Here is a 27,731-nt window from a genome sequence, read left to right on the forward strand (position 1 = left end):
CAATCCCATTATTCGTTGGTAAAAGAGTAGCCCAAAAGTTGCCGTAGGTGGTGATGACTAGCTGCCTTCCCTCTAGTCTTACACTGCTAAATTAGGGACGGCTAGCGCAGATAGCCCTCGTGTAGCTTTGCGCGAAATTCAAAAAAGAACCAACGAAATACGAAATCATATTTATTATGCTTTGAAAGATTCGCAATACCTCATGTTGTTGAGATGTTTAACAAAAGATTCACAACACCCCATGTTGTTGAGATGTTTAACAAAAGATTCACAACACCCCATGTTGTTGAGATGTTTAACAAAAGATTCACAATACCCCATGTTGTTGAGATGTTTAACAAAAGATTCACAATACCTCATGTTGTTGAGATGTTTAACAAAAGATTCGCAATACCCCATGTTGTTGAGATGTTTAACAAAAGATTCACAATACCCCATGTTGTTGAGATGTTTAACGTGCATTTATTTTCACACGGTAACTTCAAAATGGAATTAATAAAGTTTTGAAAAGGAATAATCGGTTAAAGATAATTTAATATTAGGCATGGTGTCGCTAATACTATTTTGACAGGATGATGGTACCGGATTCACAGATACGGAGATTTATTTCTCCACCAATCCAACGTTATTTAAATACGTTAACTGAGTAATAAGTAACTTCAAATACATGGAAGTGGATGTGATTCAATTTGGTATATATATATATATATACGAAGACTGGTATAACTTACTTCAATTAAAGTCGTCTTTAAATTTCATGTTACATTCAAAATTCTGATTTATACAGTAATGACATGATACACTATGTTATATGATTCGTCATATAAGGGTTTTTTGGTACAAGTTCGAATAATCATCAGACTTCCAATAACGTTTTCATTTGCTTGCAAGGTTAACCACTATCACCAGTCAGCGTTGCTGCCGCATTGCATTTAACAGTTGAATATATATTTTTTTGTTTTCTTAACTCTAGTAGCAAATCGTGAAGCACACAGAGCTTGAGTATGTTATATTAAACAGTCTACGTCACCCCGTCCACTCATGTTCTATCTGACAACCATGTATCTTGATGATATGCCTATAGAATAGTGTCTATTGCAAAAGGTTCCAATGCAAATGTGCCAAATACAAATCACATTCCTTTTCCCTGTTGGCTTTCCACAATCTGTCTATTGTATTGGTATGACGATTTCCGATAACGCGTTTAACAGCTCAATCGAAAAGAAATCCATAGACACTTCATTTCGAGGATCAATACTTATTTATTTATCTAGCTGCTTGAGATATGACGTATACACAGTGGAAGTAACTTGTATACAAGTCACTTTTGTCGATTTTACTTAATATTTTCCTCATTTTCCCTCTTTTTGGATCAAATTGTGCACTGTTGACAAGTATAAGTGGACAGTCTTGGTTGGTGACCTTTGTGTTCGTAGGTTCTCACGGGTTATGAAATGCCGCACTTTGCGAACCCAGACAAGAATATGACATCGTTATGGTTTCTTTATGGACGCTGTTCTAAGTTGATCCAGATTTCTTTGATTTAGAATTTCATTGCGTACAAAGAACATCTTTATATCGCAAATTTAAATTCCTAAGCAAATGTTTACGATCCGCGTATATAAATAGTTTGTAACAGAAAAACTGTTACACACCCTTTCTAAAAGAAAGCTAATGAATAATGGAATATTTGACATTACATCTGCGTTCTGATTAATACATTTAGAAACGGAAATATGAAGACTGGTAACAGTGAGACTGTTCGCTTCCTTAGGATTTTTGTGCTTTAATAAATGTGTTTCTTTTATTTCACTAATTGATTGAAATGTAATATATTTTTAAAAAAAAATGTAAAATAAAACGTTTACAGTTGTAGTTTGGTTTGTTTTGAATTTCGCGCAAAGCTACACCAGGGCTATCTGCGCTAGCCGTCCCTAATTTAGCAGTGTAAGGCTGGAGGGAAGAAAGTTAAGTCATCACCGCTCACCGCTAACTCTTGGGCTACTCTTTTACCAACGAATTGTGACATTGACCGTAACATTATGAAGCCCTCACGGCTGAAGGGACGAGCATGTTTGGTGTGACGACGACTCGAAACTGCGACACTCAAATCGAACACCTTAACCCACCTGGCCATGCTGGGCCTTATATAAAACATAAAAATGGAGTTCTTTTCAATTTCTAGTTTTGAAATTAAAAAGTAAACTTGATCTAAATGCTACATTCCATGGTTTCCAGTTTTGCATAAAGAGTTTAGTAGTTCCACATTTTGCAATTAACTGCGCATTAGAATAGGTCTTGTTAAAAATATTCTCTTAGTTTGTATTTATTGTAATTGTCCCTTAACTTGTCGATTGCCTTAACCACCTGGCTATGCCGAGCCGTTTACAGTTATGTGAAAGGTAGATTCAATGCCAGCATCAGAAGCTATGTGAAATCAATTTCTTGTTATAAATGAGATTTTCTAAGCAATTTGCAATATCGCACGTGTTATAAATCAAAATTCTTGATTTTTCTACTAAAACGACAACGAAATGTAATTTTTTTCCACTGTTTATTGTTTAAAATTCATCTCTGATAGTTCAAACAATTTTTGTTACAATATAAAATGAAGTAGAAAAACCTTAAGTTTAAACTACGACAAAATTTAAAGTTAACGAGAATGAAAAAAAAATCTGCTTTTGAATTACAGAAAATTGTTTGTTTCTTTATTTTGGATATATTAGTCACGCAAGTGGACATCTGCCCCCCGCTAGTATAGCGGTATATCTCCGGATTTACAACGCTAAAATCAGGGGATCGATTCCCTCGGTGGGCTGAGAAAAGGTCCTCCTAATTGGGGGTTGTGCAGTAGGCTAACAACCTACTCACTTAAAAATCAACCTGTTACAGAAACCGCAGCGTTTGCGGCCCAATGTTCCTTACGGAATTTAGGGGAATTATTATTATTATTAATGGGATATCTGAGTTAATTGTCCGTTATGTTGAACATTAGATTAGAAGAAAGGCAGCTGATCAACAACATTCATTGCTAACTCTTGGTCTACTCTATTCTAAATAGTGCGATCCGACAGCCAGTCTTATAATGTACCTAAAGCCCAAGAGTGCTGAGCGCGATTTTGCCACAAGGAAATGCGAAACGTGGACTATGGCATTCTCAGACCAGTGCAGTAATCGGTTGGCCACGCCTGACCTTGATAGAATAATAGGAGTTCAGGTCATCTTTTGTTCATACCACTAAACTTCATGTGTGAACTTACGGTAGGATAACAAAGGATACTTTAACACCTTTTTTAAATACAATTTAGAAACCTGTTAATCCTAAGGTCCAACTCTCCTTATTATGATTTCAAACCATTTGAGCCAACGTAACTATGATCTATTAATTCACCTCTCTTAATTATTATCCATTATGACCACTGACAAGATGGACGTCATAGGTTTCGAAATAATTACAAAACAAATAGTCTTCAAAACGAAAACTTTTTTATCATTCGTCAAGGTTAATATTAAAGTCTATATATATGTAAAAACGGCTCGTTTGGGTTGAGAAAATATTTTAGAACCTGACGATGACCGAAAAAGGTCGAAACGTTGTTCGCTCCTCTACGTAAAATATTTTCTCAACCCAAACGAGCCGTTTTTACATATATATTTCTCTACAAGTGGGTTTTCTCGACATTACTGATTAATATTAAAGCCTGTACCTCTAAACCCTGATAACGTTATACAATACGTGGTATAATAGAAAGCAGATAAGAGATTAAAACAAACGACGATTTTTGAATACAGTTTGTAATCCCAATTACATGTTAACGAGGCCTATATTTTCAACACATATATTGCATTCTACACATTATGAGTGTTATTAGAACGGTTTATTTTGAATTTCGCATAATGCTACAGAAGGGCTGTCTGCGCTAGCCGTCCCTAATTTAGTAATGTAAAAGTACAGGAAAGGCAGCTAGTCATCACTACCCACCGCGAACTCTTGGGTTACTCTTTTACCAATGAATAGGGGGATTGACCGTCACATTATAACGCCCTCACGGGTGAAAGGTCGAGACGGGAATTCGAACCTGCGACCCTCAGATTACGAATCGAGTGCCTTAACCACCTAGTCCTACCGGTCTTATCAGAACGGACTCATTTTGAAATATTTACTTTCGCACTTGTCGATTAACGAACGTTCAGTCAGCGGCTCAGCGGAATATCTGCGGAATTACGACGCTAAAAACCGGGTTTCGATACCCGTGGTGGGCAGAGCACCGATAGCCCATTGAGTAACTTTGTGCTTAATTTAAAACAAGAAATGACAAGAAAAAATACACAAAATATATTCACTTTATGATCACAAGGTGTTCAATTTGACCAACGAAATTCAAACCTGTCATAACATTTGCTGCCTCTCAGTGAAAAGCATATAATAGAATCAGGACTTGAAAGTAACGACTGCCCAACGTTCCGGGGCATGTAAATGTTACCTGCGGGCAACAATTCTTGCTATGTCTATTTCCCGAGCGAGCAAGTGATATTTTACGTATAAATAATTGTTTTATTGGTCATTTTTAACGGATTTTAGTCGATAATTGGCGATGACAGTCTGTAATGAAACTGAAAATCGGGCAAACAAGCCGCGATTTCTTTCATTAGACATCTTCCCCCTGCCGCACCGGCGACACATGTTGTAACATATCGATTACAGGGTCCGTATGTAAACTAAATTGAACAGCCTTGTTCGGTAGTTTCCATGTGCCGAGGACATCACCTGTGGGTCACGGGGTTTTAGTGGCCAGCGAATTTTGTGAACAGACACCTTCCCTCCGATATCTGGCTGTCTCCATATAATTTACATAGCCCAATAAGTCCATGCATCCAATAAACGGAACAGCCGTTCTTGTTGTCTGTAGTTAAGAATATGGCTGTTGAAATATTTCGAAAAGCGAAGTAAATCTGAAGATGAGAGTTTAAAATTGAATACAGAAAGTGATATTAGTAAAGACAGTAGTTGTACAAAATGAAAGGAACTCTGTAGTGAAGATGACAGGACTGAGAAAAAAGTCGAGGAAAAAGCAGGCACCACGTGAGTATCAGTGGTCATAGTGGGGACATTCCTGCCTCTTCGGCAGCAAGATCAAGCAATCAGCGGATGGGGGGGGGTTAACCCAATGTCTTCAGCAGATTGCAATAGAAAGTATGACTTGGAGAAGCGATCTCGGAGTGACTTGCCGAAATGGGAAAAATAATTCCCTTGGTTAAAGTTTGATCAAGAAACCAATGAAATGTTTTGTTTTGCATGCAAAAGCCACAAAAACCCGTGCCAGTAAGGTACCATTAATTTTCGTCTACAATTGATCAAAGCCCACGACAAAAGTGGAAGGCATTCTACGTGTGTTCAAGCTGCCAATGCTGAAGCTAACCCACAGGTTCAGCCGGTAGATTTATGCATGAGAAATTTACATGCTCATCAGTCTGAGAAACTGGAAAAACTTTTCACTAGCGCCTGTTACTTAGTATTAACAGAACAGCCGTTTTCTCGTTTTGGACCTTTATGTGAGTTACAGAAAATAAATGAAGTGCAGCTAGGAGACACGTACATAAATGATAAATCAGCGAAGAACTTTATCACATGTATTAATGACATCATGATGCAAGATCTGTTTGCAGACCTTAACAATGCTGCAATATTTTCCTTCATGTCAGAAGGATATACAGACACTAGAGTAATTGAAGAAGAAATTGTATTTGTTAAGGCAGGAAATGTTACAAAATTTTTGGACTTGCAGACCTCAACCAATGGTACTGCCAGAGGTTTAAAATAGCAATTGAAAAAGCATTTCAGACAGTTGGTGTGAAGAACTGGAAAAGAAAGGCAATCAGTATAGGTACAGATGGCGCTTCCATCAATACTGGAGCAGAAAATGGATTAATCGCACTTCTTACCAGAGATGGAATGCCACGGTTAGTTGGGATGGGGCGTGTGGCCCACCTATTTGAATGAGGACTCTTGGATGCTGTGAATGAAGAAATTTTTTTATCGGACATAAAATATCTTCTGTTAGTACTTTACAAACAGTGTCATTTGAGTGCCAAAGCAAGCAAGGAATTAATAAGTGTGAGGGATGCTCTAGAAGAAAAAACCCATTAAGACTTGTGAGCGTTCTAAAGGCAAGATGGACTCCAGACCTCTATAGAGTACTTGAAATTCTGCTGAAAAGAAATTTAAAATTTATATATACGCATTTAGACCATACAGCTGAGTCAAAAGGTGCTGGTGCTACAATGGTAGGTAGAGCCAAAAAAAACCAACAGGACATAAAAAAAATACAATACTTTTCATGTTTGATATCGTCACTGTTGACCTTGAGCTTCTAAAGCAACCAGATTACATTAACTTGATGCACTGAATACCTTTGTGCTATAGAGCGCTTCAAGCATGTAAATGGAGAAAAATCTAAGACACTTTATCCAATATGTTGGTGAAAACAATCAGTGGCAGGAGATTGAGCTCACCAAACAGGAGCAGGATCTTTAACAGTTTGAAAATGCGAAATAACGCATGTTTCAGAGAGTCATAGATCATACTCAGAAAAGATTTAGAACTTTTCTGGATAAGGAGCTAATGCGGGCGGCCATGATGCTCGATCCAAGAGACTGGCCTTTAAATGAACCTCAAGAAGCTCTTGCTGTATTTGGGGTAGATCAAATTAACACTGTGGCAGCTCATTTTGAACAGCCTCTTCAGGTTGTAGACTATGATAATGCTGCAGCATTACGCGAGTGGCTTGAGCTGAAGGCGAGACAATGTTTGAGGTATAGACCTTTATCACTTCTGGAATTGAATTTTTCTTCAATTTTCCGACATATTCTCAAACTTGTATCTTTTGGCACATATCATTCTCACACTGCTAATGAATACAGCATGTTGTGAAAGGGAATTTTCCATTATGAAGAAAATCAAGCATGACTGGAGAGCCAGTCTGGATCTAGTCACGCTATGCATGCTTATGAGGATAACAATAGATGGTCCAACACTGGCTGAGTTTAACTCCAGGAGAGCAGTGGAGTACTGGTGGACTTAATCTCGTCGTACCAAGAGGTTTCATTACCTTGATGACTGAGTCTATCTACCTACTACTTATCAGTGTACTTACCATACTTACTGGTGTACTTACCAGAGTAACTGTTTACAGGTGTTACTCAGTACTAGTCCACTTTATGGCTACTTCTAGTCTATCTACTCTAGCCTACCAGGATAATTAACATGCTCAAGTGACACTTACCTGATGATGAAGATGCTTATAATCATTGTACGTGAAATAACTACAAACAACTGAAAGTTTCAATGTTTTTATTGAGTATTGTTGTATTTTGAAGTTTTCAGTTTTACAGATATTAAAATGCTCATTATGCTATACTTGTGTTTTATTATTGAAGTCAGTTAGTGAAATGGAACATCTTTCTGTTGTCAGTCTGTCAGCCTGTTGCAGTTTTTATTTGGGACAGTGACTCCTAAGTGCGGACTAGCGAATATTTCACAAAGGTTACCCTCAAGGCAAGTGGTCAAAAACGTTAGTGTCGAGCCCTGAAAATACCAAGTAAGTTAAATAACAGTTTTTACTCTCAGTTCTCCATGAATGGAAACAATATGGTTAGTATATATTCGAGTTTTCTTTATCTGTAAATATAGTGGAAAACAACAAATATTGTAGACCTTATTTTTAAATACTTTGAGGTAGTCTGCATCATCCACCGCCAACTCTTGAGCTACTCTTTTGCCAAGGAATAGTAGAAATAACCGTGACATTATAACACCGGGTTTGAAACTCCGTAAACTTTCAAACTGCGGGTTCAAATCCCCGTCGCACCAAATATGCTCGCCATTTCAGCCATGGGGCTTTATAATGTGACGGTCAATCCACTATTCGTTGGTAAAAGAGTAGCCCAAGAGTTGGCGGTGAGTGGTGATGACTAGTTGTTTTCTCTCTAGTCTTACACTGCTGAATTAGGGACGACTAGCGCAGATAACCATGGTGCAGCTTTACGCGAAATTCAAAAATAAACAAAACAAACCAAAGTAAACCAAATCCAAACTGTGAGTCAAGCGCCTTAACCACCAGGCCTATTTTATACCCATAGTTGTAAAATTAAATAGTACGTTACCTTCAATTTTAGCCGAAATTTGAGCCTCGGTGACTACATAGCTAGCTACGGCCAAGCCTTTGTGTGTAGTAAGAATCTGTCATTGCATTTAAGTGTCAATTTTCCGCTTTAATTATAAAAAACTTTTTCAATTACAGGAAATTGAAATAGTAAACGCATAAACGCAAGCTCCTAACTAATTATTTTGTAATAAAAATATAATTTGATGTGTTTAAAAGTTTATAACGACTTTCGCAGAAGACTTTTCTGCCCACTAACAACGCCGATGATTGTTAAATATCCGGCAGTTCATTTCCATTAGCATTTATAATGGAAAAGTTTCACCTTATTTAAGTAATTTTTAGCAACTTTCATTTCTGTAAAGTAAGTTGCAAGACTGCAGACTAAACCCTACTTCAACTGTATTGCTTTCCACTAATATTAGCTAACATATCGGAAGTCATTCCTATTAAAATTCGAGTCGTTAGAAAAAGAATTGAAAGGTTTATGCAAGCAATGGCGTAAGCTGATCGTAAAAACATGTTGTTGTGGCGAGCACGTGAATCAATAAAAATTGCATAGCAAAATGAAAAATACATTATTTTACGAAATACAAGATATGTTGTTAGTTTATTTGAAGTTATATAAACTAAAGAAAGACGAGTTTCTCCGTTTCTTTGTTAAGCACAAGACAATACGATAGACGATCTGTGATTTGCCCATCGCGGATTTTGAAATCCGAATTTTATCTTATTGCTGAGCCATCTGGGGGCTAAAATTATGAGAGGACACTTACATATAAATAATCGTAGAGTTGGTGGTCTCTGTATTTAGGGATGGTTGAGGTACTTAATAAGCATAATGCCAAATAATCAACAATGACAGAGTTTTACTTTACAAAATGACTGTCACTCACTTTCATTTGTTTCTCTACCCAACAAGGCCTAAAACAAGGTAAGAAACCATCGTTAAGATACGAAACTGAACAGTAACAATTTTTCTTCTTCTTGTTTCCATCGAATTTACTGTGTAAGTACTTTATCTCTAATGTGAGTTGAAACGTAAATCCACTTTGTATGTCCCTGGACAATGCACGGTGTTATCGCTTAGTCGTAATAACTAGTAGTAATTAAAAAAAAATAAATCCAGTTTGATGCTTCGTACACTATACAATTGAAGTCGTTATCATGTATGAAGTGAAGGAGTTAAAGAAATATCAATAGATATAATATTAACTTTTATTATACACATTCATATTATACACTAACTTCCACTCACTGAAAATGTTCACATAATAACCAATAAAAACATTTTGTAAAAGTAAAATGACACAGGGATGATACAACTACACATAGATCATATCCACGTTACTTTCAATACTAAAATTTAATGTTACACTGTAAAATGCATATTTGACTTCACTATTACTGCAGTTGTAAGGTATATATTTCTAATTGTTGGTATGCAATTTATTTATCATAATATAATGGTCATGTCAAAGTAGGCATCATTGTAGTGTAACTGAGAGCCTTACGTATAAAGAAAACCAGTTGTGTTAAAACATGTTTTGATTATTACTGACTATAACAGACTCTCGCGAAGAGATCCGAACCTCGAAATTACGTATGCGAATTCATGAACCATCACAACAAAATGTTTTGGTACAACTTGATGTACTTTATGTTTCTATTTAATTGACAAAGTTTTGATGTCGCTAATGAGAGTTGCATCTTAAAATATTTCTTAAACTACGTATAAGCCTCTCTTCCACTCGCAACACACAAACATAAAACAGCTCACCAATATGTTGTTTTTAGATTACTGAATTAAGGTATAGTAATTCAGTACTCGTAACGAGTGAGTGTGTGTTTTCTTATCTTGTAGTAAAACCACATAAGGCTATCTGCTGAGTCCACCGAGGGGAATCGAACCCCTGATTTTAGCGCTGTAAATCCGTAGACTTACCGCTGTAGCAGCGAGGGTCACTTATAACGAATATTACTCGAATTACAAGAAAGAACGCACTTTGCTCTGACAGTCATAATACAATGATTACAAGTAACTGGATGATACAAACTGGAAATAACCGGAAAGTCTGAACAGAACGGATTCTATTAAATGTTTTTCAAAATTAAAAATAAAAAAAATCACTGTAAGCAGTAAACAAACACACTCCAAATTAAATGTAAATACAACAACATGATTAATGAACACCAGATGATAATAAATGAAAAATATTAAAACTTCAAACAATAGCGATTATACTTCACAATAAACATTACGTTATCAAGACTCTAAGCCGCGAAATAAATTTTTAATATTAGATTTAAAATTTAACAGGATATTTCGTTTATTCATCACTCGAATCTCAAGATAGTAACTTTAACGTATCCATTCCCATGGAAAACATGCAATGATTTTTAATTTATTCTCAAAAAGAGAAAAGAAAAATCTTAATCACTTTTCTTAAATTTTTAAATGCTCAATTTAAAGCTCAGTAATTTGAGATATCAAGAAAATGCGTGGACAAATAAAATGTAATGCGATACATATATGACTTTTACGTCCTTGAAATCTCTACGTGTCGCGACAGTAAAGATAGAAAAGAGTTAATACACTAGTAAAGTAAAAATATCACGAACCTGGAATGGGATAAGAATATGAAATCCGTGTTTCTAAAGAGGGCCAAACAGTTTTATAAGATAAATGTTGCTGCGCGACAGTAAACAATACAAGATATAGCATTTAATCATTTACCAAAGTTTCAGTATTTATTCCAAGCTTGAATTTCTGAGAAACGCTAAAAGAAAGCAGCGTGTGGGCGCGTGCGTGCGTGCAGTGCACAGTTCCATTGCACGTGAGAGAAAAGGCGATAGAAAGCATTGTATATTGGTGTAAACGGGATCTGATATCGTGAAAAAAATATTCATTTATCATTTATATATTTTGTTCAACGGAATCTTCTAACAAACGACAAAAGACAGCTTACTGTTAAATGTTCTTTCACTTATGAAGCCGTGATAGGCTTTTTGACAACAAATGTAGTGTTCGAATTATCGAATTACTGTTAGTTGAGCGTTATTTCTTGATATAGTTGAACAGTAACAATATATTGTGTATATCTACGATAAATGCTCTGCATAACGCAAGCAATATTGTCTGTTATAAGTGATACTAGTTTTGAATACCGTGTTAAATGCAACTACTACAATAAAGAAGTTCAGTGGTTCACAACCCGCGTATAGTCTTGGCCAGGCACTCCATAAGCCTCCGCATATTGACTTGTACAAGTACTCTATAACCCTCCGCATATAGTCTTGGCCATGCACTCCATAACCCTCCGCATATAGACTTGGACAAGTACTCTATAACCCTCCGCATATAGTCTTGGCCAGGTACTCCATAACCATCTTGACTTAGCAACCCCTAAACCCTTGCATATATTTTTGAGCTAGCCCTCTACAGATCTCCACACGTAGTCTTGGTCTAGCACTCCATAAATCCCCTTGTTGGTTGTTATCTGGTATGATTGATCTACTTAAAATGAAATTTCGTTGAAATATAAACATTCTCGTAATAACTTTTTTTTAAAATAAAAACTTAAAGATATATGGGTGAATACTTTATAAAATACACTTATAAACCTCGTGTTGCTGCTAGACGCCTTATATAAATGTGCAATTTTATTTGCTGTTGAACACAAAGGTCACAATGGGCTATGTTCTTTGTCAACCGCGGGGGTATCGAGACCTTATTTTTAATGTTATAAGCCTCTCAACCTACTTCAGGGAGGGGGAGACGACAATTGCGTGATAAACTATGGAAACCTAAAGAATAAACTTGTCCCATCACTTCTGTAGATTGTTTGAAATACTGAGACATTTGAGTTTTTATTATAATGAAAATTTAATGTTGTTTTGTTTTCATACAGCATCTGAAAAATCAGTTCAAGTCACAATGGAGTTATATACCTAAAATGACAAACCCCATAGACTTCATTATTAAATCCAGCTTAATGAAACTTTTTCGTTTTATCTGGATATGCTTTACAGCGATGAACAGTTTGAATTGTAGCAGTATTTAATATTTTAACGATTCAGGAAGTAAAAAATCGTTATGCGACGCACTCGCTAGAAGTAACCTAATTTTGAAATGTAATACAAGAACACACGCTTTAGGAATGTTTTGCGGGTGTTTTATTTAACAGCATTTGAAGTCAAATGGAAAACATATTTCTAAAAATTAGGTCACAGTATAAAATATTTTTTCCAATAACTTATACTGAATTAAATGTGGAAATAATAAATGACGGAAATTGGATTAGATTACGAATATTATGCTTCTGATTGATAGTATTATGTCTTATTTTATCAATGGATAATAAAATACAGAATTTTTGAAACGTATTAAACCACACAAGGCCATATTTGATTTTAATCAATGCATCATGTACGAATAAAGTATTTGATTTTTAAAAGAAACATAACAAAAGAGCTTCCGAGAAATGATCCGAATAAACAAATACAAGTAAAAACATCAACTGGTTTTAACGTTCTTGTGTAAGTTTACAAAGGAAGGTAATGCACTATGATTAGTGAAAAATACAGAATCAATTAAAACAGATATAAGAAACAAAATATACTTGTAAATAAAGTAGAGGTTGGCGTTCTGCATTCTTTTAATTGAATACAGTTTAACTTCAAATAAACCTGGTATTTTTACAAATGCGCCATTCTTTCCTTTTTATACAGTAGAAACTTAAAGCACACATTGCATAATCAGTTACTCCTTTTGGAAAAAATACACGTTTGACTTCGTAAGACGTATAGAAAATTCATGCCAAGTTAGAGAATGAATATTTGCACTAGTCGTTCCTAATTCTGAACTGACAGATTAGAGGGAAGGTCACTCTCGGATTTGGCCGTCAGCTTGAAGATCTTATAACGCACATAATGGATTCAAAGTGCGGCGCCTCGATTCTACAGCATCGGGTTGAGTAACACGAGCCCTAACATTCACAGTCTAACACGCTAACCACTAAGCCACGCCGTCCAAACGATGGAGAGGTTTACTGGTTAAAAAAGTGGAAAATGTACTCTACTCTTAAAATTTATGAGAGCTGAAGTCTTTGTTCGGTTCATTAAAATACTACTGCAGTGTTGGAACTAATATACGAACTACCCTGATTGGTTTGGTTTGTTTTAAATTTCGCGCAAAGCTACACGAGGGTTATCTACGCTAGTCATCCCTAATTTAGCAGTGTAAGATTAGAGAGAAGGCAGCTAGTCATTACTAGCTGTCTTCCCTCTAGTCTTACACTGCTAAATTAGGAACGGCTAGCACAGATAGCCCTCGTGTAGCTTTGCGTGAAATTAGAAAAACAAATAAAAGAACAAACCTAGACACATTTGACTTAAAACTACGTGCATGGATATCAGAAATATAGACATATATTATACATGTAGTGATGTAAATTCATGTTTTTATGAAACTTTAATATAGTAAAAATGATTGGATGTGATAACAGGGAAGTAATGAGAAATTTAAGATTATAGAAAATTTACATTTAAAGTTATTTGAATTAGTGTTATGAAAAGGAAAAAAGAACTACATTACTTATCAGCCGTGTCAAAAATAAAACTTTTATGTTTGGGTCTGTTTTATATGACGTGCACTTGAAACAAACTAATATAAAACAGTAACAGCTCCATTCATTAGTGAAACGGAAACAAAGTGAAGATCCAACTGAATGTTGTTTCTTTATTGAACACCAGAACAAACTTGTCATACAAATGGTCCTGAGATATTAATAATACCCTTAAACCTTTCTTTTTGTGGTAACAACTTTCAATGTTAAGACTTTAGTTTCTGTATGTAAACAAAATGGTTAAAAGTAAAGTGTTTTGTAATTTATCTAACTTTCGATCGAAGATGAAATTTGAATCGTTTTACTCGAATTAAAAAGGAAAAACCACGAACAGAATAATTTGAGCCAAGGAGAAAGATATATTTATTTTTTCTCCTGACCACATATCCTCGCATGAAGAGTTATATTGCTACTGTCAGATCACAGAGCTTTAATGGTCCATATCAAAGTATCCATTCTCCTTTCACTGGTCAGCTAGACAGGTAATCTAAGCATTTAGGGACCGAGTGACAATTACAGAACTGATGCATGCCACGTTTCTCCCTAGATAGCTATAAATTTTCTTCTAATATCTTACTGAAGCCCAATTATCGATTATTCATTCGGTGGAGAGAAAAACTTTCGTTTTTGTTTTCGAAAACTAAAGTTTTTTTTTTCGTAGTGGTGAAATAACAACAACTAAAAACACGTACCTGTTAGTGATAGCCCTATGAACTTCCAAGGTTGTCTTGTGCAGATGTATTTAAACTTGAAAACGTAGCACATATGAGCATACAATATAAATAAGCAGTAAAACTGGAACGATTAGAAAAGAACAAAGACTTCTGATCATGTTCAGCAATTTCCAAAAGTTAGAGGAACAGAATAAAAAAAAAAGAGCTAACTTCTGTCGTAATATACCTATCTTTAGAGCGAAGTAGTCAGACAGGAAAAGCCTAATTTATAGTGAAATATAACAGACTTAGCGAAATGTAGTTATCACGTGACTGAATTATTAGTGTCCATTCAATCAAGCTAAATCACAGGCACTGATGCAAGTATACAGCATAAATTATCCATTCCTTAATATATTCATTCCAGTTCACTAGCCTTAAAATCCAGAAAATATAAAGGCAAAAAAAAATATTAAAATATTATTTTTTGACGAAATATTTGCTGGGTAACGTGCCTGCCATTTTTTTTAAAGCGAAGATAAAATAGCAGAATATCGTTATTACGAGCCATTTCGAAAATTTTTCTTTAATAAACTTTGAAAAATTAGGCTTAACATTCAGTTAGTCATATAATAAAAACGATTCTAAATCAATCCAACAGTGCAAAACAATGGTAGTAAATTTGAGATGCGTTTTAGCACAACTTACAGACCAATGTTCTTCTACGTAATGTTGTCACAGAAAAAATGCGATTTTTTTTTTTCTAAATGGAAGATCATGAGATTAATATTTGAAATTGTCACTTTGGCAATAAAAAATATCTCATTTTATGCACTATTTTAAAATATGTTTTTAAGTATCGTTGCGAATTAATTAAAAAAGCATAATTTGCAGCAAAATTACACAATTGGCTATCCGCGTTTTGCCCACCACGAGTATCGTAGACCGATTTTTAGTGTTAAGACTGTCCGCTAAGTCCTTGGAGGGGCTTACAAAAATATACCTAAGCAACTAAGTTCCATGACTTACGGCCCAGGATGGTCATGTGGTTAAGGCACTCGACTCGTTATTCAAAGAGTTGCGGGTTCAAATCCCCGTCACACCCAACGTGCTCGCCCTTTCAGCCGTGGGGGCGTTATAAAGTAACGGTCAATCACACTATTCGTTGGTAAAAGAGTAGCCCAAGGGTGGTGATGACTAGCTTCCTTTCCTCTAGTCTTAAACTGCTAAATTAGGGACGACTAGCGCGAAATTCAAAACAAACCGTTCCACGACTTACTTACAATGATACTTCACGAAATGAGAAATATTTTCAAAATTGCAAATGAGAGGAATTTTTAAAGCTGTTTTCCTCTTTTAGAGCTTTAATTTACTGGAAACAATGTGTGTGTGTGTTTTCTTATAGCAAAGCCACATCGGGCTATCTACCGAGCGACGGGAACTGCTACATACACCAAGTATTCTTTATTTGAAATGTACAGATTATAAGTTTTTTGTAATTTGTTTATAGTAGTAGTTAACATAAGTAAGATGCATGATGGTCTTTAACATTCAATTAATAAAATTAGCAGTTGTATTGTATTTTAAATATAATTAGAAGGATAAGCAAGCTTTGCGTTAAGAAATAAGAAAACATAGACTAAAATAATATAACTACGTACGGCAATGTTGTAAACAGCGCCACAAACATAGTTAACACTAATTTGTAGTTTCTACTCGCTTCTTAATTTTTATTTAACTATTCTTTTTAATAAATAGTATTTATATTTATTTAAAAAGATAAATTAATTCGAAGATTATTAATCATATCTATATTAAAAATAATTAACAAGATAAGTTGATTATAAATTATCAATTAATGTAAGCCACGATAACCACACTTTTGAATATAACGGTCCTATAGAGTCCAGTGTGAAGACATTCAAAATACGTAAGTAGCTCGGCATGGCCAGATGGTTAGGGCGCTTTACTTCTAATCTGAGGGGCATAATAAAATGACGACCCATCCCATTATTCGTTGGTAAAAAGAGTAGCCCGAGAATTAGAAATAGGTGATGATGACTTGCTGCTTTCCTTTCAGTTTTACACTGCTAAATTAGGGACGACCAGTGCAGATATTCCTCGTGTAACTTTACACGAAGTTAAAAAAACAACAACCAAACCAATCAAAATACATAATAATACATACAGCTGTGAAGCCTTTAAGCAATAAGTTGTACACATTGTCAAACAATCGTTACTGTGTATGTCTCTAACTAACAGAAATTGGCTGATTGATAAAACTTACAGAATTTTATAAAAAAATTAAGAAACGTACTTATATTTATTTTTCATGGACGTGAAACTGTTTAAAATATTAACATAATTTTAAAGACTTATTGTTTATATGTTTTTGAGGTTATCCAAACCCTTGATGGTAAATCATTATCATTGTGTACAATCTTGTTAATATGCGCACGTCGAGAACTAAAATAAACTAAGACAATAATATTTGAAAATAATGAACTTACTCCGAAGGATCTCTGTTAAGGGGTGCAATCTCCTTGGAATCCTGAGCTCCCCGGATAGCCTGAAAGAAAAGTAAGAAATTTGATAAACATTAAAGCTATAATGTTTTAGATACACATTTTTGTTACCATGGAAATTACTGTTTGGTATGCATGAGCTCATATGCAAATGAAAACCTAGAGCAAGTTACTATACGAAAAACTATTATGTGATGCAAACTGCTTTAATATAAAGGAAAGAATGCCGACATCTTTCCAAAACTTATTTTGATAATCGTACATTTTAAGCACTGAGTAATTCAAGCTCATACATCGGAAACAAGTGTTGTTAATTGGAGTTGTTCATTAAGGCATGAGCTTAACAATCCAATATAATTAAGGTACACTTTTATGTCACTAAGTGTAATAATGTAGACCCACAATAGTGGTATCGCATCCAATTCACAGAAGCCATTGTTAATGGCAACAAAGGGCCATTCAACAGCCGCTATGTTAGGTTGTATGGGCTCCTACTGATGGGATATGGTTAGAAACCTTCAGGCTAAGGACCTTCGTAAAACCAAATTGATGGCGAGATTCTCTTTAATTTTATGTTCTTTTCTGCTTCAAAAAGACGACTATTGTGTCCATTAGGTCATGAGAAACTTGAGGACAGTGAATTTTGGTTTTATGGTAATACGTGAATGACATCACTAACAAGAAAGAAGTGTGAAGTTAGCTATAACACTGTCCATCCTTGGTTCTGAAGTTAATGTATCCGATTTTTAGAAAAACATTATAAACACAACAGCCCGGAAATAACACAAGATTTGCGTCGTAAATAACCAACTTAAAGACATTATTTCTATGTATCTACACGGACAAAACCAAACCTTTATCTATAAAAATGTCGGTAATTCTTCGCTTGTTTAATAATATAATTGTTTACTCTTTGTACAACAGATTTTATAATTTTTTTTTCCTAATTACGAGTTTAAAATTAGGGAATTTTTTTTTTGGTGAACATTTCTATTCACTTTTTTAGAAATTGGAGAAAAGGTTGCCAGGAGATGACTTGGATTAAGCCCATCTTTACTGAACATGCTATTAAAGGGAAATTGGTTATATAAGATAAAATAACTTGCAACTCTCTGTTTGCTTGTTTTTAAATTTCGTGCAAAGCTACTCGAAGGCTATCTGCGCTAGCCGTCCCTACTTTAGCAGTGTAAGACTGGAGGGAATGCATCAAGTAATCGCCACTCACCGCCAACTCTTGGTCTACTCTTTTACCAAGGAATAGTGGGATTGACCGTAACATTATAACGCACCTACGGCTGAAAGGGCGAGCATGTTTGGTGCGATCGCGATTCGAACCCGTGACCCTCAGATTACGAGTCGAACGCCCTAACCCACCTGGCCATGCCAGGCCCGAAACTCTCTGAAGAAAGGGTTTGAAAATATACCCAAATGCGTTACTAGATAAACTTTTTAACTATGATGCACGCCTTCCTTACGAAAAGGTAGAGTATTGTTAAATACAATATCATGCATTTCCATTGTGGAAAATGTGTTGAAAGTGCATTTGAAATCACAGCAACTACAAACAAAATTACATTTTGGTACAATCATTTCAAAAAATTCTGATATGTCGTTCAAGTTTTAAGATATACAGGGTGTTCGGAAAGTCACTGTGCACTTATATATTTCTTAAAAGACAAAACTGCACAGTGACTTTCCGAACACCCTGTATTTAGACGGAAAAACTCCTTGTATTTGAGAAAAATTATCGACTTATTTACTACTTAATATTTATTTATAAGTTTATCCGCTTATTTGTAGAAACAAAATAATTCTGCGAAACCCTATCAGATCAAATAAATGTGATAGTAAAGATAATTAATAGTAGTTTCCGATCTCAGCGAGCCGCCTGTTTAGATCAACAATAAAAGAACAACCCAATAACGACTATAGCCAATTACATATACCGTATTCACATTTATACTTATATAGATTAGAAGTTAATGTCTAATCAGTTGAGTGTCCTCGCTGTTAAAGATATTTTCAGCGATAAATGCAAACGTTTCAAGATCTTCCAGAAATGAATAATGAATTTCAAATATGATGCATGCAACATCACAATATCGATTTTTTTCTTTCGGTAACTAAACTTTCTACTTCGTAAACAATATTCTTACCACATGTCTCTAAAGCCACATGTCGAAACTGTTCCTAAGAGGTTTGTTTATTGGATTTCAAGCAGAGCTACACGAGGGCTTGTCAGCTTTATCCGTCCCTAATCTTCAAGTGATAAACTAGAAGGAAAGCAGCCAGTTAGCCATGCTCCGCCAACTCTTGGGCTATGCTTTTATCAACGAAAAGTGGGGTTGGTTGTACAGTTATAACGCCTTTACGACTAACATAGAGATAATTATGGAGGATGGGAGTCTAACCCGCGACCTACAGATTGAGAATCGAGCACCAGATCCTGCTGAGTCACAGATTGGGTGACAGCTTGTGTTCAATCATGTAACGTATTTTTAACATAAATCATTTCAATTACAATTTGCCCCCCCCCCCGCTAATACAGCGGTAAGTCTATGGATTTACAATGTTAAAAGCAGGTGTTCGATTCTCCTCGGTGGGCTCAGCAGATAGCCCGATGTGGCTTTGCTATAAGAAAAACACATACACATAATTAATATTTAATATTTAACGTGTGTTCTGTAAAAGACTCGGAACTATCGTAATAAATAATATCTATGTAAAATAGAAAACGGCGGGATTGTAGTTTGACCCAGTTTTTGTGGCTTAAACAAAAACATCAGTGTGCTCAACAGAACAACCGTGCGCAAGGTGTATTTTTTCAAGCTCAAATCTGTGAAAACTAAAACATTATGGGCTATATCTTGCGTGACACGCGGGTCCCTCCCAGTTATATCTTACATGGTTCGTAACACGTAAAACACAGATTTCATGGTTGTAGAAAAGGCAGAATAAGCTAATTTGTTTCATTTCACCTGTCGCGTGGAAATACACGCTACTCACTTACCTGTTTTAAAAATAGAAGCAACTTTATATTTATAGCAAGTTACTATGTTTCAAGTTACTATGTTTCAAGTTACTATGTTTCAAGTTACTATGTTTCAAGTTACTATGTTTCAAGTTACTATGTTTCAAGTTACTATGTTTCAAGTTACTTTGTTTCAAGTTACTATGTTTCAAGTTACTATGTTTCAAGTTACTATGTTTCAAGTTACTTTGTTTCAAGTTACTTTGTTTCAAGTTACTATGTTTCAAGTTACTATGTTTCAAGTTACTATGTTTCAAGTTACTATGTTTCAAGTTACTATGTTTCAAGTTACTATGTTTCAAGTTACTATGTTTCAAGTTACTTTGTTTCAAGTTACTATGTTTCAAGTTACTTTGTTTCAAGTTACTTTGTTTCAAGTTACTTTGTTTCAAGTTACTATGTTTCAAGTTACTATGTTTCAAGTTACTATGTTTCAAGTTACTTTGTTTCAAGTTAAGTTACTATGTTTCAAGTTACTGTTTCAAGTTACTATGTTTCAAGTTACTATGTTTCAAGTTACTATGTTTCAAGTTACTATGTTTCAAGTTACTATGTTTCAAGTTACTATGTTTCAAGTTACTATGTTTCAGTTACTATGTGTTTCAAGTTACTATGTTTCAAGTTACTATGTTTCAAGTTACTATGTTTCAAGTTACTTTGTTTCAAGTTACTATGTTTCAAGTTACTATGTTTCAAGTTACTTTGTTTCAAGTTACTATGTTTCAAGTTACTTTGTTTCAAGTTACTATGTTTCAAGTTACTATGTTTCAAGTTACTTTGTGTTTCAAGTTACTATGTTTCAAGTTACTATGTTTCAAGTTACTATGTTTCAAGTTACTATGTTTCAAGTTACTTTGTTTCAAGTTACTATGTTTCAAGTTACTATGTTTCAAGTTACTATGTTTCAAGTTACTATGTTTCAAGTTACTATGTTTCAAGTTACTATGTTTCAAGTTACTATGTTTCAAGTTACTATGTTTCAAGTTACTATGTTTCAAGTTACTATGTTTCTATGTTTCAGTTACTATGTTTCAAGTTACTATGTTTCAAGTTACTATGTTTCAAGTTACTATGTTTCAAGTTACTTTGTTTCAAGTTACTATGTTTCAAGTTACTATGTTTCAAGTTACTATGTTTCAAGTTACTATGTTTCAAGTTACTATGTTTCAAGTTACTTTGTTTCATTACTATGTTTCAAGTTACTATGTTTCAAGTTACTATGTTTCAAGTTACTTTGTTTCAAGTTACTATGTTTCAAGTTACTATGTTTCAAGTTACTATGTTTCAAGTTACTATGTTTCAAGTTACTATGTTTCAAGTTACTATGTTTCAAGTTACTATGTTTCAAGTTACTATGTTTCAAGTTACTTTGTTTCAAGTTACTATGTTTCAAGTTACTATGTTTCAAGTTACTATGTTTCAAGTTACTATGTTTCAAGTTACTATGTTTCAAGTTACTATGTTTCAAGTTACTTTACTATGTTTCAAGTTACTCAAGTTACTATGTTTCAAGTTACTATGTTTCAAGTTACTAAGTTACTATGTTTCAAGTTACTATGTTTCAAGTTACTCTATGTTTCAAGTTACTATGTTTCAAGTTACTATGTTTCAAGTTACTCAAGTTACTATGTTTCAAGTTACTATGTTTCAAGTTACTATGTTTCAAGTTACTTTGTTTCAAGTTACTATGTTTCAAGTTACTATGTTTCAAGTTACTATGTTTCAAGTTACTATGTTTCAAGTTACTTTGTTTCAAGTTACTATGTTTCAAGTTACTTTGTTTCAAGTTACTATGTTTCAAGTTACTTTGTTTCAAGTTACTATGTTTCAAGTTACTTTGTTTCAAGTTACTATGTTTCAAGTTACTATGTTTCAAGTTACTATGTTTCAAGTTACTATGTTTCAAGTTACTTTGTTTCAAGTTACTTTGTTTAAATTAAGCAACTTATTGATTACCAGTAAAAATTTTATAAAAATATAGAGCGAACATCAAAACAAGTGAGGATTAGACACGTAATACTAAGTTCAGTATACACTTGGATAAGCTTTCGTTTGCTTCAGAGTTTCGCGTAAAGATAGTCCAGAGATAAGGCAGCTAAAGGACGGTATTCCCTTCCCACGTCTAAATGTATGAGGTATTTTTATTTTCTGCTTGTGGAAACGGATGGTAAGCCGCAGATTATTGGATTCATTGATTTAGGCATAAGCCACACCTAGAATGGAGGCTTATGAATTAAGTGCAAGCGATGGAAAGTCGCTTTCATTGTCTTATTGATACTATTCAGTTATAAAAATTATTTTAACCTAAACCTTAAGTTTACTAAAACAAACCTTCCTTTATAAGCGAAAGCATAAAGTTATAAGCTTAACTATGATTATACTTCTTGTATACGTATGTGTGTTTTCATATAGCAAAGCCACATTGGGCTATCTGCTGTGTCCACCGAGGGGAATCAAGCCCCTCATTTTAGCGTCGTAAATCCGTAGACTTAACGCTTTACTAGCTGGGGACAAGTAAGTTCGAATACTTTCATCAGGAAGCCTTACACACATAGTAAGAACAAATACAGAACTTACTTGTAAACGCAGTCGTAACCTGTTATTTAATCACCGCAGAAGAAAAGATTTAACAGTTTCTGTTACTAGAACGGTAATGTACACGGGTAATTCAAGACGACAACATAAGTATATATTCTACTTCTAAGAACTATTGTTAGCGTGCAGTAATTAGAACATTCAACAAAACAGTTTGAACAAAGAAACTCCAGTCGTTTCCTTGATATTTTATTATATGAGAATTTTATGACATTTCATTAAATTTTCAGAACTCTATATTACAAGGAAGCAGCAGACATGAGTTGTGTATGTCGTTAATTATACTTTGTTTGTTTTGTTTCTGAACTTCGCGCAAAGTTACACGATGGCGAAGTGTGCTGGCCGTCCATAATATAGCTGTGTAAGACTAGAAGGAAGGCAGCTAGTCATCGCCACCTACTGCCAACTCTTGGCCTACTCTTTTACCAAAACTAATATTGGGATTAAACGTTACGTTATAACGCCCCCACGGCTGATAGGGCGAGTATGTTTGGTATGACGGGGATTCGAACCCGTGACCCTCAGATTACGAGTCGAGTGCCTTAACCACCTGGCCATGCCGGGTCTCAACTTCGTTAACGTGTCTGGTATCAGTGAGACAGGAGTGACTAAGCATACCAGGTTGCGAATTCAAGGATCATGGTTCGTATTTCATCGTTATAAAATTGCGATGTGCAATTTGAGGCTGATGCTTTACAAGAGTGACAATTATAGTCGTACTAAAAGTTGACTACTTGACTAACTGCCTTTTCTCTCCCAGTTAGTTCAAAGTAAGAAAGTTAGGGCAGTTAATACCTGTGCGATTTTTCAAAACTAATAAATAAAAAAAAAAGATAAAGTTCGGATGTGCATTTGGAAAATAAACAAAATAATTTTATCTTTACTGGATTTACTCTTATACATTAATTTATTATCTACGGTTTTTTTCCAGTTTAATGTATATTGTTAAATGTGCAAGTCTCGCCTTTTCTCTACATTCGACTCGTAATCTGATGGTCGCGGATTCGAATCCCCACCACATCAAACATGTTCGCCCTTTAAGACGTGAGGGCGTTATAATGTTACAGTCAATCCCACTATTCGTTGGTAAAAGAGTAGCCCAAGAGTTGGCGGTGGGTGGTGATGACTAGCTGCCTTCTCTCTAGTCTTACACTGGAAAATTAGTGACAGCTAGGGCAGATTGCTCTCGTGTAGCTTTACGCGAAATTCAAAACAAACCTCTTCTCTGAATTTCTAGAATATTATCGAGTGTGAGAATCAACAATATATGTTTACGAAATCATTAACGTATCTTCAAATATTGTTGCCAGGTGAAGTTTTGAGAATCTCGCCTAATGATTAAAAAAGCTAGCTGTTGCAAGACGCGGAGAGACTAATAAAATACTGTTTGCTCGTTACAGTGAATTTACTATAAGTCTCAGAAGCTACAATTGTGATAAACGCTTATTAATCGGAAAACTACAGATATTTAAATAGGAATGTTTATAGATTTCAAACATTACAATCCTTTTAACTTCAGTGAATTAATTTCGGACATTAAATATCTTCGTCGGTTAAAAGTCAGCTTATAAGCGATATGAGACCAAAAATAGACAGTCAGTTAGCTTAAGCGAAGTGTAATAATATCAATTCAGAATTAATTGGCTCGTCGCGGACCTGGAAAGTCGATAAAATATTCAGTTCCAGACCAGATAGAAGACTGTGTATTGTTTGCCAGTTTGTAAAACTCTGGTATGTCGTTTTCGACTACTTGAAATCGTAAAGCATAACGTCTGTAACATAATAAATCAGTGACTCGTCCAAGATAAATTATCATACGTAACATAACCAAAATTAATAAATACTTTATGATGATATTTGAAGTCACAAGGTAAGCAGAAATCAGTTCTAAAGAAAAATATGTAAATTCTACGCCTTAAAATCCATTAGGCCATGTAAAATTCAGTATTTGTGTGTACACAAGTCTCTCGTGGACTTGCTGAGTTGCGGAAAAGTGTTCTTGTAAAATATTCAGTGTATAGAAAATCGATATAGGTAAGGATGTGTAGTTTAAATTCAATCTACAACAAACTACCTAAAATAAAGTGCAATAGGTATAGAAAAGTACAAATGTGTGACAAATAAAAAGAGAGAAAGAGCAGAACTAGAATATTCTAAGGGAAAGGGGGGAATAAGAGACGAAAAGATCGTGTGTAGAAAAGGAAGTAGAGACGAATGTCACAATAGAATCGTGAGGACGCAAGTATTAGAAAGAAGGGTGAACCAAGTCGCACTTGCTGGTAAAAAAGTTGCGAAAAGTGTTAAATGGAGAAGACAGAGAAAGTCAGAGAGAAATGACAAGCGAAAAATTAACTATAATTTTGTATCTTTACTTACAGCAACAATAAAGTCTTACAAAGTGTTTTTGTTTGTTTGATTTACGTATCTGTACAGCTCGTCCTCTTCCTTAGGAAAAATGGCCCCGCATGACCAAGTGCGTTAAGGTGTTCGACTCGTAATCTGAAGGTCGCGAGTTCGAATCCCCGTCGCACCAAACATACTCGCTTTATTCGTAATCTTAGGGGCGTTATAATGTGACGGTCAGTCCCACTATTCGTTGGTAAAATAGTAGCCCAAGAGTTGGCAGTTGGAAGTTATGACTAGCTGCTTTCCCTCTTGTCTTGTATTGATAAATTAGGGACAGCTAACGCAGATAGCCGTCGTGTAGCTTTGCGCGAAATACAAAAATCAAAGTTACTTGAATAATAGGGTTTAATTGTCGCACTAATAATTCATCTATAGTCCCAGTGTGCATGGTGTCTTTTTTTTTTTTTGCAAGAACGGGACGCAAACATTGGACCATCTGATCATTGACCGCCACGGTAACCATAATCTACGTTAAGCCTGTGTACATAGAGGAGAGCATATAAGGTGAAAAAATGTAGAAAACATAAGAATATAGAGTAAATTTACAGAAAGATATGAGAACATCTAATTTATAACATAAAAATCACAGATTATACAAAGGGAAAAAGTATAATTTATAAAAATTATCTCAGCAGGAGATATTGAATCAAAACGTTCTATTTAGCACTACGAACCAGGAATTATAGCTAATTAAATGATATTATTTTAAACAATGTGCAAATACATATGTTTCTGCGCAATGCCAATATTTAGTGTTAGAAAGCCTTAGATTTAACAGCGAATCACTGACTTGCAATAAGTGTACAAATGTTAATATGTAGAATAGGCTCTCATTTTAACCCAAACTGTTCACCTGAAAATTAGATTTTATGAGTTGCTACACTCAGTATTGGAGAAGGTGTGCCCTAGCGATGAGTTCATAAGTCTACGAATGCGAAGATGCAAGGTTCGAGATACAATGTATTGTTGGAAATGTGCTGCACTACCAGTCGTTGGGGAGATATAGTTTTATATGCCAATATCGTCATTCAGTTAAGAGTAGATGAATTAGGGATTGCCATAGCTGAACCCTGTGGTCTCTGACATGGCCGTTTAGCCCATGTGAAAATAGTAAATACACTAAAGATTTACTATGGATTTATTCGAAAAATAATGAAGAAAGACATAGATATTTGCTCTTGAGTAACTCAAGTTTTTAAGGCTAATACAAATACAACGTTACGACTAAGCCATATGAAATGGAAACAAAATAGAATTCAACGTCTTATTTGTTCGTCTGCATGTTTGAGTAATGTCGATGAACTTCTTCAACTACTTTGACCTTTTCGAAACGACAGCTACGAATGAAAATGTTTTAGAAAGTAAACTAGAGTTGTAAAGCACGTTTTGACAGCTTAGCTAACCATATTTATCAGTCTATAACTTTAATAATATAGTTCACCTATTTTGTGAAATTTAACAAGATGGAACAGCGTGTATTATAATGGTCTAATTCCAATCTAAAAATAGTCCTAAAATAAGAAAGCAAAAAAACTGAATATTGGTGTGTTACGAATATTACGGCTATTGTTACAAATCATCAGCTTTACGGAAATTTTAGAGTGTCAGAGAGATCTACGAGATTTTCAAATTATGAGAGGAGTATTCTCGGCAGAGTTTTAAATACAGCATGGAGTATATTAAAGACAACTGGAATGAATAACATAAAGCAGAAATTTTAAATCCTTGATATAGTATACCTCTGTATACAGAATTGCAAAACAAACAGTTTTCCAATTGTATACATTATAAAAAACGAGATTAGATATGCATAGGAAGTAATAAAAATATATATAATGGAACACACACACGGATATATATTATATATATATATATTGGAATGTGAAGAGGCGCAAGAAATGAGAAACTATATGAATAGACTGATGAAGAAAGATAGCAGCAAGGAAATGGATGGATTTGGAAGATAATGAAAATAAATAATTTGTAAACAAAGAAGAGAATTGTATTTGTTTGTTTGATTTTAAGCCCAAACTACACAATGAAATACGTAGAATCTGCCCATTGCTGGTAACAAAACCTACATTTTAGTATTATAAGTCATGATATTTACTTATAAGACACTGGTAGACAAGTGCAGAGTTATTATAAGAGTAATAACTGAATAACAAGATAGTCTAAAAACAGTTTAAATAATGGACTTGAATTAAATGGCGAGTGTATGTAATTAGTGTAAAAATTTTAATATGGTGAACACATTGTATAAAATTACCTTTTTTAATTTAAATTTGTCTTCGGAAAGTGCCAGAAGCTCCAAAGTATCCGAATAAAGGTCCCTAAGTCAGGACCTGGACCTTCATGAGCCTCGATCGATTTTCTGAAAACAACAGTTGTCAGTGTCGATCTTAGTATTTGTTGCTTTCAACTTGAATGGTACTTTATACAACACATGAAGTAAACAGCTAAGTCAAGGGCTTGTCAGATTTCAAACTACGATTGAGAACTTTAAATAGTTAGTAACACTGTCGCCAAATATCCAACTTTTTCTGCATCGTTCTCAGTGACACATCGGTATGTCTGTGGACTTAGAACACCATAAAATGGGTTTCGATATCCGTGGTAGGCATGGCATGAATGATCCATTGTGTAGCTCTGTGCTTAACTTCAAACAAACAAAGAAACCGTTCTGTGTCATATATTTAAAATTCAATGTATACCCTTTTAAAAATCATGTT

The 27,731-nt window shown here is 34.7% G+C and overlaps 1 protein-coding gene across 2 annotated transcripts in view; it reads right to left on the reverse strand.

Moving 5' to 3' along the window:
* The window catches only part of LOC143251968 (uncharacterized), a 133,295-nt gene that overhangs the window by 49,439 nt on the left and 56,125 nt on the right, over positions 1 to 27,731 (reverse strand). For both annotated transcript variants that reach the window (XM_076503385.1, XM_076503384.1), the window contains exon 3: positions 16,953 to 17,011. In XM_076503385.1, the coding sequence (XP_076359500.1) occupies positions 16,953 to 17,011 (59 nt within the window). The remainder of the gene's footprint in view (positions 1 to 16,952; positions 17,012 to 27,731) is intronic.

The sequence above is a fragment of the Tachypleus tridentatus genome, chromosome 6 (assembly GCF_004210375.1).
Source record: "Tachypleus tridentatus isolate NWPU-2018 chromosome 6, ASM421037v1, whole genome shotgun sequence".
Taxonomy (NCBI): domain Eukaryota; kingdom Metazoa; phylum Arthropoda; class Merostomata; order Xiphosura; family Limulidae; genus Tachypleus; species Tachypleus tridentatus.